The sequence below is a fragment of the Mobula hypostoma genome, chromosome 24 (assembly GCF_963921235.1).
Source record: "Mobula hypostoma chromosome 24, sMobHyp1.1, whole genome shotgun sequence".
Taxonomy (NCBI): Eukaryota; Metazoa; Chordata; class Chondrichthyes; order Myliobatiformes; family Myliobatidae; genus Mobula; species Mobula hypostoma.
Genome location: NC_086120.1, coordinates 44,117,715 through 44,134,291, shown reverse-complemented (window position 1 = coordinate 44,134,291; position 16,577 = coordinate 44,117,715). Strand labels below are relative to the sequence as shown.

The 16,577-nt window shown below is 39.9% G+C and overlaps 1 protein-coding gene across 1 annotated transcript in view; it reads left to right on the top strand.

Annotated features, from left to right (window-relative positions):
* Positions 1-3,882: 3,882 nt before the first annotated feature.
* The window catches only part of LOC134337398 (uncharacterized), a 29,790-nt gene continuing 17,095 nt past the window's right edge, over positions 3,883-16,577 (top strand). The window contains exons 1-2 of the mRNA XM_063032366.1: positions 3,883-3,964; positions 16,031-16,387. Coding sequence (XP_062888436.1) covers positions 3,883-3,964; positions 16,031-16,387 — 439 coding nt within the window. The remainder of the gene's footprint in view (positions 3,965-16,030; positions 16,388-16,577) is intronic.

Sequence of the window (16,577 nt, the reverse complement as noted above, 5' to 3'; positions counted from 1 at the left end):
TTCCTGATTGACTCCTCAATCTCCATTTGCAGATAGGCTTGTGACAAGTCAATCTTTGAAAACCTCTCCCCACCTGCCAAAGACGCAAAAATGTCTTCTATTCGTGGCAGGTGATACTGCACAGTACGCAGCACCGAGTTGATGCTCACCATGAAATCCTCACATATCTATCCATAATAACAATCTCATTACCCTGTACTCATGTAAGTTAATCAAAAGTTATATTGAAATATACTAATTTATTACAAAAGAAAAATCTAACCCCTACCAAGACCGAAGCTGTTTATTAAGGAGAAAAAAGGTAAAATACCTTCTCATATAATAAAAAATAATAATAGCCAACATCTGAATTAAAACAACAAATTGAAGGTTTTGAAAATAATTCAGAAAAGGTCCCAACAATGTTTGAAAGTCTTGACGAGATTGAGAAATTGAACAACGAATCTTCTCTAAATCTAATATTAGCATTAAGCGGCCATGCCAGTTTCTGGTTAGCGCTAACATTTGGGCTGCCATTGCCTGTTGAGAGCTGCTGTACTGAGAGCTTTCATTAAGTGCCAGTCTAGTGGTATCTTGGAAAACAGTCTGTTGTAGTCAGCCTCTGGAATTATGGACAAAGCTGACATTGTATCCAGCTCCATTTTCAGTTTTACACCAGACACATCTATTGTGATCCAAATGACTTTGTGATCTGCTCCAGTTACACACTATCTCTATGTGGCCTGGGTGTGACACTGGATAGGAGGCTCTCATTTGCTACCCACATCCAAAAACTCCAAGGGAAAGTTGGCTCTCACAATTCTCTCTTGAGAAAAATTAGCAGGCACGAAATGGGGAGCTAATGCTCACACACTGAGATCAACTGCCCTAGCACTCTGCTATGCACCTGCAGAATACTGAGCACCTGTGTGGGGCAGATCAGCCCATGTGAAGAAAATAGACCGGTTGCTTAACAAAGCCTGCCGAATAATCACGGGCACACTGCGCCCCACACCCACTATCATCATTTACAGACTTGCAGCCATTGCTCCCCCGGAGATCCGATGACACACTACAACAAAAATTGAAAAAGGTAAACAGAACTCAGATCCACGGCACCCACTACACCATCATGTGCCAGTTTCCAACCGCCTAAAATCGAGGAAAAGTTTTGCTACAGTGGAGGAACTACCTCACGGAACATCCCCCCCCCCCCCCAAATATACAGGATTGACCTCTGGCAACAAACAGAAGCCAGAACCCCACCAAACAATACAGTGCAAGACCCCACAGAAATGTTACCAGACGGGGCACTGCTTGACAGACGAAAGTGGTGCACTCTCAGCAGAGCGAGAGCGGGAGTTTGTAGGACGGGAGACAATATGGTGAAGTGGGGTTTAAAGACCAGCGAATCCTGTGAGCGTGGCGAAAGGGTGCAGAACATTGAACAGGTTCTGCGCAACTGCCCACTCTGACCTGATTTAGCTGACACTGACCTGCTCAACATCAACCAAACAACACTAGAGTGGCTGACTGTCTGGGTGACAAGCTATGATGATCTATGTGGCCTTGTCTGTGACACTTTCTACAGACTTTTCCTTGAGGGATTGCCACATCATAACATTTTGGCTCTTTGGACCATTCAGGGACATTTTGTGCATTTCACATTCTAACCTCCTTTTCTGTAGTTCAGCTGCACCCTTTGCCGCAGTCTCTAATGATATTGCAATGGTCAATGCCTGTTCTAAGGTTAGGTCTCTTTCTGCCAGTACCCTCATTTGAGTGCTTTGACTATGCATGCCATATACAATGCATCAGAAAGTCCATCTCTAAAGTCACAGCACTGGGAAAGTTTGTGCATTTCTGCACTGTATTTAGAAAGCTTTTTATCTGTTGACTGGTTCCTTTTTGTAAAATCTGAATCTTTCAGTTATTACCAGTGGTTTTGGGCTCAAGTGATTTTTATAAAATTGTAACAATTTCACCAGACATCTTGCTTGCTGGCTTTTCAGGTGTTGCTGGGTTGCATTGTCCTAGCACCCATTAAGCTAAGTGTAGGAGCTTTCTTTCACTCCTCCACATTGTTTGCGTTACAATACAGTCCAACCCTCTCGATATACGACTCCCAGCCTTCATTAGCACTATCAAATTCATCAAATTTCCCGAATGAAGCCATCGCCACGTTACTTTCACTTGAAATTTAGCATGCCTTTCACGATGACTCGCAGGTCCTTTGGCTTTCTTAGAGACAGAGACAGAGACAGAGCACTGTGCATGAATAGACAACAGATCATACATAGTGCAGGGGGGAAGAGTGGGGGTGAGGTGGTCATTGCTCTAGAAGAAATAGATCCGTACATTACACCATCTACACTAACTCACTATTTTGTTTTTTTTGATCTCTTATAAAGGATTGTATTTTATAGATTTTAATATTTATTGAACTGTACTGCTGCAACAAAACAACAACTTGCATGATATATGCTAGTGATATTAAACCCAATTCTGATTCCTACAAGTGTGATTACCATCAGCCTATGGTGATATGTAATCTGCAGTCAAGATCATGAATGAGAGCTCTCTTGGTAAATAGAACTGGCTGGCACTTAAAGGCTGAACACTTTCAAATTCGACAGGGATCTGGTGATAAGGATCTCTGCTTGATATCTAGTCAAACTATCAGCCACTTGCATGTTTGATTGACACAAATATTGTGGTAGAATGAAGGTTTATCATGGAAATAACTGTGAAATTTTGTCCCATGTTTACATTAATCCCCTTCTCTGCCATCAGATCTCTGAATGAACGACCTCAGTATTTCTTTCTTTTCTGCTCTCTTTTTGCACTAATAATTTAATTATATATTTCTTAATGTAATTTATAGTTTTTTTATTATAAGTTGCATTGTACTGCTGCTACAAAACAACATGTTTCATGATATATGCCGGTGATATTAACCTGATTCTGATTCTGACAAGTGTATCATTAAAATGCAGAAGACACCAAACTGTGCAAATACAAAAAAGAAGAAGCAATAATGATAAATAAGCAATAAATGTCAATAAAATGAGATGAAGAGACCTTGAAAGTGAGTCTGATGGTTGAGGGTTGACAACTGTTCCTAAACCTGGTTGTGTGAGTCCTGAGGCTCCTGTACCCTCTTCCTAAACAAAATACTCTGCAGATGCTGGGGTCAAAGCAACACTCAGAAAACGCTGGAGGAACTCAGCACGTCCTGACGAAGGGTTCCGGCTGGAAATGTTGACTGATCGTTTCCACAGATGCTGCCCGACCTGCTGAGTTCCTCCAGCGTGTTGTGAGTGTTGCTCTGTACCCTCTTCCTGATGGCAGCAGCGAGGAGAGAGTATGGCCTGATTGGTGGGGGTCCCTGATGATGGATGCTGCTTTCCTGCGACAATGTTTCATATAAATGTGATGGACTGGGCCACATTCACTACTTTTTGTAGGATTTTTCATTCAAGGGCGTTGGTGTTTCCATACCAGGTTTGAAGACACTAAGATATACTGGGGTAGTCAAAGATCATTATGCTATTGTTACTCATAACTTTTAGTAAACACCATCATTAGTGCAATAATCAACATTTTTTGCTACATTTTCTATACTTCAGAATATAATTCTGCAGTGTAATTTAAAAGTATATACATAACAACCTTTGACTTATTTCTGAAGAAATTAGTAAATAACACGTCAATTAAAAATTAAATGGAAAAATGAAAAAGTCATATTGCTTCATCTGATAATTAGAGAATATTGGTCACAGTTCTTTTCAAAAAAAAAAACCACATCCTGTTGGCCATTTCTTGACATTTGAGATGAAAGTAGGACCAACAGATCTTGTGTGTCTGCTTTACTTATAGCTAGTATTCTAAACCCAATTAGAGATGGCCCTTCTGCATCTACAAAGTGGAAGAATATCTCTTATGATAGTTTTATTAATTATTTGGTGGATGCACCTGGTACGAGGTAAGAGCATTTTTATATTGGTCAATATCTTGTTTAACCCTGGAGACCATGTATGTATTCATAAGTTGATTAAAATGTAGAAAATCATAAAAATTACAGCATTGAACGTCATTCAACACAATACGCCTGTGTTCTTTGGATTAATGTCTAATTGTAACTTGTCCTGTTCTGTTTGATGTTAGGATAATCTTTCTAATTATGGGTAAGAACTGGCAATTATGTACTAGTTTAAAAGCTCAAAGTTTGAAGTAAATTTATTATCAAAGTACATATACAATATGTCACCATATATGATCTTGAGATTAACTTCTTCTAGGCATTCACAGTAGAACATTAAAACACAATGGAATTGATGAAAAACTACGCACAAAGACAGAAACACAACCAGTGTGCAAAAGAAAGACAAACTGGACAAATACAAGAGAACAATTGTAATTAATTAATAGATTGATAAATAGATAATAAATAAAAACACAAATAAATCAATTAATCTGAGAACAAAAGTTGTAAAGACATTGAAAGTGTGTCCATAGGTGGTGAAATCAGTTCAGAGTTGAGGTGAGTGAAGTTATCCACACTGGTTCAGGAGCCTGATGGTTGTAGGATAATAACTGTTCCTGATCCTGGTGGTGTGGATCCGAAGGTTTCTGTACCTTCTTCTTGATAGCAATGAGAAGAGAAAATGGCCCGCATGATCATTCATGTAACATAAGTAATGTTACTTGTACACAACCAACGGACTCATTTTCAATGACTTTTCATCTCGTGTTCTTGATTTTTAATTGCTTATCTTTTATTATTATTATTTCTTCTTTTTGTACTTACAGAGTTTGCTGCCTTCTGCCCAAGTTAGACCATCGATCATTAATTCTGTTATGGCTATTATTCTACAAATTTATTGAGTATGCCCACAAGAAAATGAATCTCAGGGTTGTATTTGGTAATAAATTTACTTTTAACTTTGAGCTTTAATGTTACATGAATGATAAATGAAAATTATTGTGTTGTCTACGTTTATTTATTGATGAAGAACAAATATTACACCTGGTTAATTTGTGTTTTTCTTCATAAGTGCAGTTATCTGAGTGTTTTATAGCAAAGAGGCTTCATGAAAAATTGGATTAGACATCATCTGAACACTCAGAGAATCATAAAATAATACAGGTCAAGTCAAGACCACTTATCAATTGCATTTGCACTTGTTCTCTGTAAGAGCCATAAAACTTTTATAGCCATTTCCACGTATAATTAAAAATTCCAAGTAACATTTCATCTATCAAAAACGTGTATAATTTTTATCACTGGAAAATCTTCTGTCTTTCCTCTTTAATTGACAATAGCTGCAATCGCCCCATTCTTCACTCATAGACACTTGCATCAGTTTAAAGAACCGCTTTAGTGTGTCTATGACTTAGATATTATTCCTCTGGTCAGGCAATCAACACTGAACAAACATTCTAAACTGGACCGGCACAGATCGGCTTTCTGAACTAGATACTCCTGTTTCAGCTTCTTTCACTATGCAAAGAGAAAGTACACAGTATGGTTGTCTGATATGCCGAACTGTGAACAGAGGATGGCTCGGTAGACACCTTTGGTTGTGTGGTAATGTTCAAGGGTGATTAGTGAGACAGGAAACACCTTGAAGAACAGTCCATTCCAAGCCTTCCCTGGTAATGCTCCCCAGCTCTTCCTTTGCTGCATTGACGACTACATTAGTGTTGCTTCATGCACCCATGCTGAGCTTGTCAATGTCATCAACCTTCCCTCCAATCTCCACCCTGCCCTTAAATTCACTTGTGATGCCTCCCTCCCCTTTCCCAATCTCTCTGGCTTCATCTCTCGAGATGAAGTGTCTTCCGGCACCTTTTATAATCCTACAGATTCTCAAAGCTATCATGACTATACTTCTTCCCACCCTGTCTCCAGAAGACCATAAGACAAAGGAGCAGAAGTAGGCCATTCGGCCCATCGAGTCTGCTCCACCATTTTATCATGAGCTGATCCATTTTATCCTATTTAGTCCCACTGCCCCGCCTTTTCACCATAACCTTTGATGCCCTGGCTACTCAGATACCTATCAATCTCTGCCTTAAATACGCCCAATGACTTGGCCTCCAATGCTGCCCGTGGCAACAAATTCCATAGATTCACCACCCTCTGACTAAAAAAATTTCTTCGCATTTCTGTTCTGAATGGGCGCCCTTCAATCCTGAAGTCATGCCCTCTCGTACTAGACTCCCCCATCATGGGAAACAACTTTGCCACATCCACTCTGTCCATGCCTTTTAACATTCGAAATGTTTCTATGAGGTCTCCCCTCATTCTTCTAAACTCCAAGGAATACAGTCCAAGAGCAGACAAACGTTCCTCATATGTTAACCCTCTCATTCCCGGAATCATTCTCGTGATTCTTCTCTGTACCCTCTCTAACGTCAGCACATCCTTTCTTAAATAAGGAGACCAAAACTGCCCACAGTACTCCAAGTGAGGTCTCACCAGCGCCTTATAGAGCCTCAACATCATATCCCTGCTCCTATACTCTGTTCCTCTAGAAATGAATGCCAACATTGCATTCGCCTTCTTCACTACTGACTCAACCTGGAGGTTAACTTTAAGGGAATCCTGTACGAGGACTCCCAAGTCCCGTTGCATCTCAGAACTTTGAATTCTTTCCCCATTTAAATAATAGTCTGCCCGTTTATTTTTTCTGCCAAAGTGCATAACCATACACTTTCCAACATTGTACTTAATTTGCCACTTCTCTGCCCATTCTTCCAATCTATCCAAGTTTCTCTGCAGACTCTCCGTTTCCTCAGCACTACCGGCCCCTCCACCTATCTTCGTATCGTCAGCAAACTTAGCCACAAAGCCCTCTATTCCATAATCCAGATCATTGATGTACAATGTAAAAAGAAGCGGCCCCAACATTGATCCCTGTGGAACACCACTGGTAACCGGCAGCCAACCAGAATAGGATCCCTTTATTCCCACTCTCTGTTTCCTGCCAATCAGCCAACGCTCTATCCACGTATGTAACTTTCCCATAATTCCATGGGCTCTTATCTTGTTAAGTAGCCTCATGTGTGGCACCTTGTCAAAGGCCTTCTGAAAATCCAAATACATAACATCCACTGCATCTCCCTTGTCTAGCCTACTGGTAATTTCCTCAAAAAATTGTAATAGGTTTGTCAGGCAGGATTTTCCTTTAAGGAATTCATGCTGAGTTCTGCCTATCTTGTCATATGCCTCCAGGTACTCTGTAACCTCATCCTTGACAATCGACTCCAACAACTTCCCAACCACCGACGTCAAGCTAACAGGTCTATAATTTCCTTTTTGCTTCCTTGCCCCCTTCTTAAATAGCAGAGTGACATTTGCAATCTTCCAGTCTTCCGGAACCATGCCAGAATCTATCGACTTTTGAAAGATCTCCTATAAAAATGCTATTCTTTTTTTCCATTTCCTATGTCTCTGACCCATCTGTTCCTAGCATGAGGTTCTCCTTTCCAAAACATCAGAGATGTTCTCCTTCTTCAAAGAACAGGGTTTCCCTTCCTCCATCATTGACGTTGCCCTCACCTGCATTTCCTCCCTTTCCCGGACATCCACCCTCATCCTGTCTTCCCACTGCTTTAATGAGGATAGAGTTCTTCTTGTCCTAACCTACCACCCAACAGTCTCCACATCCAACACATCATTCTCCATTCTCCACAACTTCTGCCATCTCTAAAGGTATCCTACCACCAAACATATCTTTTCCTCCTCCCAATTCTCTGCTTTCTACAGGCATCGCTCCCTCCGTGATTCCCTTGTCCATTCAACCCTTCCCACTAATCTCCCTCCAGGCACTTAACCCTGCAAATGATCAAAGTTCTACAGCTGGCCATTCATCTCCTCCCTCACCTCCATTCAGGGCCCCAATCTTTCAGGGTTTCTGTGCCTTTCCCTGCAAAAGGATTCTCGACTTCCTAACTGGAAGACCACAATTTGTGTGGATTGGTGATAATATCTCCTCCTCGCTGACGATCCACACTGGTGCACCTCAGGGATGTGTGCTTAGCCCACTGCTCTACTCTCTCTATACCCATAATTGTGTGCCGGGGTGCAGCTCAAATACCATCTATAAATTTGCTGATGATACAACCATTGTTATTTTCTCTATGAATTTGGGGAAAGCTCCTGGCCCTGATGGGTTTACCGTAGAATTTTATAAATGTTTTGCTCCTTCATTAATCCCTTGGTTCTGTAGGGTTTTTGAGGCTTCATTAAAACTTGGTAAACTTCCTGAATCTTTCAATAGAGCGTCAATTTCTCTAATATTAAAGAAGGATAAAGATCCTGCTCAATGTGCATCTTATAGACCAATATCTTTATTAAATGTTGATTCTAAAGTTTTTTCTAAGTTATTAGCAAATAGATTAGAAAAAGTACTTCCTTCTATTATTTCGGAAGACCAAACGGGTTTTATTAAAGGTCGTTACTCTTTTTATAATATTCGCACACTGTTAAATATTGTTTATTATTCCTCACAAAATGTTCCTGAGTGTGTTATCTCTTTAGATGCTGAGAAAGCTTTTGATAGAGTAGAATGGCCTTATTTATTTAAGGTGCTTCAAATGTTTAATTTTAGCTCGAAATTTATATCCTGGATTAAACTGTTATATCATTCTCCTGTGGCCTCGGTCCGTACTAACTCTTTAAGTTCACCTTTTTTCCCTCTTTTTCGAGGTACTCGACAAGGTTGTCCTCTTAGTCCTTTATTATTTGATATTGCATTAGAACCTCTTGCAATTGCCATTCAAGAATCTCCAAATATTACTGGGATAACTCGGGGCTTAAAGTCCCATAAAATATCACTCTATGCTGATGACTTACTTTCATATATTTCTAATTCCCAAAAATCCATCCCGGCTGTTTTAGAGCTATTAGCACAATTTGGTCTTTTTTCAGGTTATAAATTAAATCTTAGTAAGAGTGAACTCTTTCCGATTAATAAACAACTTCCCTTATATTATAACTTTCCATTTAAATTGATTAATAATTATTTTTCATATCTTGGGATTAAAATTACTTGTAAATACAAAGATTTATTTAAGATTAACTTTTTACCATTAATAGACCATATTATTCAACTTTCATCTAAATGGTTTCCTTTATATTTAACTTTGATTGGTCGTATTAATGCAGTTAAGATGTTTTTTTGCCAAAATTTTTATATATATTTCAGGCATTACCAATCTTTGTTCCAAAATCTTTTTTTGACAAAGTCGACTCTAAAATTTCTTCATTTATTTGGCAAAATGAAAACCTGAGACTGGGTAAAATACATTTACAGAAAGCTAAGAGAGATGGAGGCTTAGCATTACCTAACTTTAGATTTTATTATTGGGCAATTAATATTTGACATATGAAATTCTGGTTACTTGACCAGGATATACTATCCATTCCTAAATGGGTAGCATTGGAATTACAATCTGTTCAGGGTTATACACTTGGCTCTATTTTAGGTTCCTCTCTTCCTTTTAGAAACATAGAAACATAGAAAATAGGTGCAGGAGTAGGCCATTCGGCCCTTCGAGCCTGCACCGCCATTTATTATGATCATGGCTGATCATCCAACTCAGAACCCAGCCTTCCCTCCATACCCCCTGACCCCTGTAGCCACAAGGGCCATATCTAACTTCCTTTTAAACATAGCTAATGAACTGGCCTCAACAGTTTGCTGTGGCAGAGAATTCCACAGATTCACCACTCTCTGTGTGAAGAAGTTTTTCCTAACCTCAGTCCTAAAAGGCTTCCCCTCTATCCTCAAACTGTGACCCCTCGTTCTAGACCTCCCCAACATCGGGAACAATCTTCCCGCATCTAGCCTGTCCAATCCCTTTAGGATCTTATACGTTTCAATCAGATCCCCCCTCAATCTTCTAAATTCCAACGAGTACAAGCCCAGTTCATCCAGTCTTTCTTCATATGAAAGACCTGCCATCCCAGGAATCAATCTGGTGAACCTTCTTTGTACTCCCTCTATGGCAAAGATGTCTTTCCTCAGATTAGGGGACCAAAACTGCACACAATACTCCAGGTGTGGTCTCACCAAGGCCTTGTACAACTGCAGTAGTACCTCCCTGCTCCTGTACTCGAATCCTCTCGCTATAAATGCCAGCGATGTGAAACGCCTTAAACAGGTGTCTAACCCGATAGTTAAATATACCTTACGTATTTGGTTTCAATTCAGAAAATTTTTTGATCTTAATCAATTTGGGTTAGCGGTTCCTATTTTAGGTAACATATTTTTTCCTCCCTCTTTTACGGATCGTGCTTTTCAAATTTGGAAGACTAAGGGTATTTCACGGTTTTTGGATTTATTTTTAGATGGTTCCCTTATGTCTTTTGAACAATTATCTAATAAATATAACTTATCAAGAATACATTTTTTTAGATATCTACAAGTTAGAAATTTCCTAAGTACTATACTTTCTTCCTTTCCAATGCTTCCTCCTACATACATTTTAGATACTATAATTAACCTTAATCCATGTCAGAAAGGTGCATCGGCTATGATTTATAATATTATTATGAAACTTAGGAAAGCTCCATTTGATAAGATTAGGGTAGATTGGGAACAGGAATTGGGGTTTATCATTTCCGTGGATGACTGGGGGCAGATTCTAAAATTAGTCAATACTTCCTCTATCTGTGCTAAACATTCCCTAATTCAATTTAAAGTTGTTCATAGAGCACATAGGTCCAAAGATAAGTTAGCGCGCTTTTATTCTCATATTAATCCTTTTTGTGATAGATGTCCGGGGCAGATAGCCTCTTTAACTCATATGTTTGGGTCTTGCCCTACTCTGGAAACTTTTTGGAGAGACATTTTTAATATTATTTCCAAGGTATTGAATATAGATATCTCTCCTCACCCTATTACTGCTATCTTTGGACTACCTAAAATTTCCAGTAATCTTTCCCCTTCAGCCTGTAGAATGATTGCATTTCTTACTTTAATGGCGAAAAGATGTATCTTACAACATTGGAAAGAGCTTAATGCTCCAACTACCTTTTTTTGGTTTTCTCAGACGATATTATGCTTGAATTTGGAGAAAATTAGAAGCAATCTTTATGACTCCTCATTTAAATTTGAACAGACTTGGAGATCTTTTATTCAATATTTTCATTTAATGTAATATATACCCTTCTTGTTTTTTTTTTACTGTTTTTAATGGAGGTCGGGATTGAGGACGTGATTTTAAGTTTTTTTTTTAACTCTGCTTGGTTTCAAGTTAGCCCATTGCTTTGCTTTGCTTTTAGTTAGTTGCACGGTGGGTTTTTTTTTGGGGTTTTTTTTTTCCTTTTCTCTATTGATATATATATATAAAAATTAGTATACTATTATGTTACCTTGGTATGTTATGTTTAAATTACATTGTTTGTAGTATTTTTTTGTATTAATATCTTCTGTAATTTTATTATATTCTAACAGTGTATTAGTGCCTATATGGCTTACCTTTTTGTATACTTATTCAATAAAAAGATTTAAAAAGAAAGAAAGATGATACAACCATTGTTGGTAGAATCTCAGATGGAGATGAGGGGTCGTACAGGAGCGAGATATACCAGCTAGTTGAGTGGTGTCGCAGCAACAACCTGGCACTCAGTATCAGCGGGATGAAAGGGCTGATTGTGGACTTCAGGAAGGGTAAGATGAGGGAACACAAACCAATCCTCAGAGGGATCAGAAGTGGAGAGAATGAGCAATTTCAAGTTCCTGGGTGTCAAAATCGCTGAGGATCTAACCTGGTCCCAACATATCGATACAGCTATAGAGAAGGCAGGACAATGGCTATACTTCATTAGGAGTTTGAGGAGATTTGATTTGTCACCGAAAACACCCAAAAACATCAACAGATGCACCGTGGAGAGCATTCTGACTGGCTGCATCACTGTCTGGAATGGGGGTGGGGGAGGCTGCTACACCAGATCGAAAGAAGCTACAGAAAGTTTTAAAATTAGTCAATTCCATCTTAGTTACTAGACTCCTTAGTAACCAAAACATCTTCAGGGAGCAGTACCTCAGAAAGGAAACATTCATTATTAAAGACCCCCAACCCAGGGCACACCCTCTTCTCACTGTTACCATCAGGAAGGAGGTACAGAAACCAAAAGGCAGACCCTCAGTGATTCAGGAACAGCTTCTTCCCTTTTGCCATCCAATTCCTAAATGGACATTGAACCCATGAACCTCACTTCTTTTTTAAAAATATATATTATTTCTGTTTTTGCGCTATTTTTAATCTATTCAATATACATATACTGTAATTGATTTATTTCTTTTTAATTTTTTTCTTTCTGTATTATCATGTATTGTATTGTACTGCTGCTGCTAAGTTAACAAATTTCACAACACATGCCAGTGACAATAAACTTAATTCTGATTCAAGCAGTCCTTCCAGGTGAGGCAACCCTTCACCTGCAAATCTGTTGGAGTCATCTATTATATCCAGTGGTCCCGATGTGGTCTCCTCTATATTGGTGAGACCCGTCATAAATTGGGGGATCGCTTTGTCAAGCACCTGTGCTCCATCCACCAAAAACAGAAACTCCAAGGCCAGGAATGGCCAAACATTTAAATTCCCATTTCCATTCCTGTTCCAACATGTTGGTTCATGGCCACCTCTTGTGCTATGATGAGGCCACCCTCAAGGTGGAGGAGCAACACCTTATATTCTGTCTGGGTAGCCTCCAACCTGATGGCATGAACATTGATCTCTCCCTCCGGTAAAAAATTATTTCCCTTCCCCTGCCCTCTTCTTCTATTCCCCACTCTGTCCTCCTAGCTCTTTTCACCTGCCTATCACCTCCCTCTGGTGCCCCCCTCCTTCCCGTTCTCTCCTCTCTTATCAGATTCCCAACCCTTCACGTTTCCCACCCACTTGGCTTCACCCATCACCTTTTAGCTTGTCCTCTTTCCCCTTCCCCCATCTTTTTATTCTGGTGTCTTTCCCCTTTCTTTCCAGTCCTGATCAAGGGTCTCAACCCGAAATGTTGACTGTTTATTCATTACCATAGATGCTGCCTTACCTGCTGAGTTCCTTCAGCATTTTGTGTGTGACTCTTGAGGCTAACCTGGTTAAAATCACCAGTAATGCTGAAATTGGGGGTTCCCATTGACCACTGAGTATATATTCAGTTTCCACTTAATTAGGTACACCTGCTCATTAATGCAAATATCTAATCAGCCAGTTATGTGGCAGCAACTCAATGCATAACAGCATGCAGACATGGGCAAGAAATCTGGTTGTTGTTCAGACCAAACATCAGAATGGGGAAAAAATCTAAGTGTCTTTGACCATGAAATGATTGTTGGTGCCAGATGGGGTGGCCCAAACTGCTGATCTCCTGGGATTTTCACACACAACAGTCTCTAGAGTTTACTGAAAAGGGTGTGAAAAACAAAAAAAAAAATCCAGTGAACAGCAGTTCTGTGGGTGAAAACGCCTTGTCAATGAAGGAGGTTAGAGAAGAATGGCCAGACTGTTTCAAGCTGACAGGAAGGCGACAGTAACTCAAATAACCACACATTACAACAGTGGTGTGCAGAAGAGCATCTCTGAACACACAACACATCGAACCCTGAAGTGGATGGGCTACAGCAGCAGAAGACCATGAACATACACTCAGTGGCCACTTTATTAGGTACAGGAGGTACCTAATAAAATCGTCACTAAGTGTATTTGCCTTTGCAACCTCATCCAAATCATGCATGTACATTGAAATGTGAGCCAAGCAAATGTTTTTATACCTCTCCCATTTTCAGAACATTTATTAATGAGTAATCTTTCCCTCCTTCATCTAAATTTTTAAATTCCTTGCCCCTTTATAAGCAAGTTTATTGATTTTAGTGACAAACATAGCATCAGATGTCATTTGAAGAAACAAATACACAATGTCCACTCCACGCTTTTCCAGATTTGCAGAATCACTTCTCCAAAGGATTCGTTTAGAGACAGAATCACACAGCACAGATACAGGCCTTTCAGCCCATCTGGTTGATGCCAACCAAGTGCCCACCCAAGCTAGTCCCATCTGCCCGTATTTGGCCCGTATCACTCTAAATCAGGGGTTCAAACGGTTCAGAGGTTCAATCTAATATCAGAGAATGTATACAGTATACAACCTGAAACAGACATCCACGAAACAGGAAACCGCGTAGAATGAATGATAAGAACATCAAAGCCCTGTACTCCCCTCAGCGTCCTCTTGCACAAGCAGCAGTAGAAGCCTCGACCCCCCCCCCCACCGTACAAGCAATAGCAAGGCCCCCATAGACCATGATCTAGTCCATCGAAAACTACTGTCCATAACCCAGCACCTCGGTATCTTAGACACGCTGTCTCTCTCCATGAAAGGGAGAGAGAATTCGTTCCCCTGCAGCAATGAGAGCAGAGACCAGCAACTCACTGTTCCAATGTTACACTTACTGTCGAAAGGGAGAGAGAGAGAGAGAGAGAAAACAGAGGCCTTCTTCCAACAGCAGTTCATACTGCCCGCTGTCCCGATGTGTCGGTCTCCCAACCCAACCATTAGCCAAGGGGTCCATGGACCCCAGGCTGAGAACCCCTGCAACCCTTCCTATCCGTGTTCCTGTCAGAATGTCTCTTATATATTGTTATTGTACCTGCCTCAACCAATTCATTCTGGCAGATTGTTCCATATACTGACCATCCTCTGCTGACATTTGCTGATTTTTCTGATAATTATTCAAAGGAAATAAAAATTGTATTTAAAATGCCATACAGACAATAATAGAAAACTAAAGTTTTCAACCTTCAGAATCAGATTTATTACATTGGCACTTAGAGATACAACACAGTAACCCTTTCAGGCCAATGAGCTCGCTCTGTCAATTACACTTTTATGACCAATCAACCTCCTAACGTGTACTTCCTTGGACTGTGGGAGGAAACCAGAATACCCAGAGGAAACCCATATGGTCACAGGGAGAATGTACAAACTCCTTACAGGCAGTGGTGGGAATTGAACCGGGTTGCTGGGGATGCAATAGTCATAATCATAGTCATAGTCATACTTTATTGATCCCGGGGGAAACTGGTTTTCATTACAGTTGCACCATAAGTAATAAATAGTAATAAAACCATAAATAGTTAAATAGTAATATGTAAATTATGCCAGGAAATTATGAAATAAGTCCAGGACCAGCCTATCGGCTCAGGGTGTCTGACCCTCCAAGGGAGGAGTTGTAAAGTTTGATGGCTACAGGCAGGAATGACTTCCTATGACGCTCTGTGTTGCATCTCGGTGGAATGAGCCTCTGGCTGAATGTACTCCTGTGCCCACCCAGTACATTATGTAGTGGATGGGAGACATTGTCCAAGATGGCATGCAACTTAGACAGCATCCTCTTTTCAGACACCACCGTCAGAGAGTCCAGTTCCATCCCCACAACGTCACCGGCCTTACGAATGAGTGTTACACTAACAACTATAATACCCTGCTGTATCCATGTAGAGAAATTTGTTGTTTTGTGGCAGCAGTACAGTGTAAGACCTAAAGAAAATACTATAAATTACAAAAAAAAAGTGAAATAATGAGGTAGTGCTCATGGACACATAATAATTTCTACAATCTTAAGTTTTTAAGTCAAGGTAACATTTTCAAGGTTCAAGATTCAAGATTGTTTAATGTTATTTCCAGTACACAAGTGTAAAGGAGAATGAAATAATTGTTAATCTGGATCCAATTCAGCACAAAAAGATTAAAAACACAATAATAATTATAAAACGGAATAAATATAGATACCTAAAATAGCTTATATACATTGGTTGTTTATCCATGAAGTGATGCTAGATACAGGAGTGTCTGTATATAAGGTGACTGACAGGAATTGAGGAAGTACTGATGGTTGGGGACGTGGAGGTTTCAGTCAACTTTACTGCTTCACTGAACTAAGCAATATGTAGTAAATATTACAACCATTGTAGCCAACCTAATTTATATTCCATTAATTATGCAATCTTTACTACTTTTGTTTGTTCCCATTTTTAGGTCAGAGTCCCAGCAGATGTCAACTGAGGCTCAATTACTCGAGATCCACAGTTTACGCAGTGGAAGGCGGTGTCCTTTCTTTCCAATGCAATGCCATCTACTGTGAGAAGAATTCCTCGAAACCCAGGTTGTACTGGTGCAAGCAGACATCAAACGGCTGTACGACATTGTTTCATTTGGATGAATTTGCAAATCGGACCAAGACGATTTTGTATTTTGGGTCTGGTACATTGACTTCCTTACTTCGGATATCTCCAGTTCACATTAAACACTCGGGAAAATACCAGTGTCGGGCCCAGTTCCCCACCTTTAGTCAGATCACTGCGATGGGTCACCTGATAACAGCTCTAGTCATTAGTAAGTACAAGAACACTGAGTGTATGAAGTTACCGTCATCATCGATAAACGGGACTCCAACAACTTGCACTCATTCCTCAATCACTGTTCATTTACTTGTGGATAACAAGAATAGCTCAGCCAGTCACTCAACTGTTCTGAAGTTGCAGTTTAAAATTGTCAAGTTTTATACAGTGCCTGGAGTAGGTAC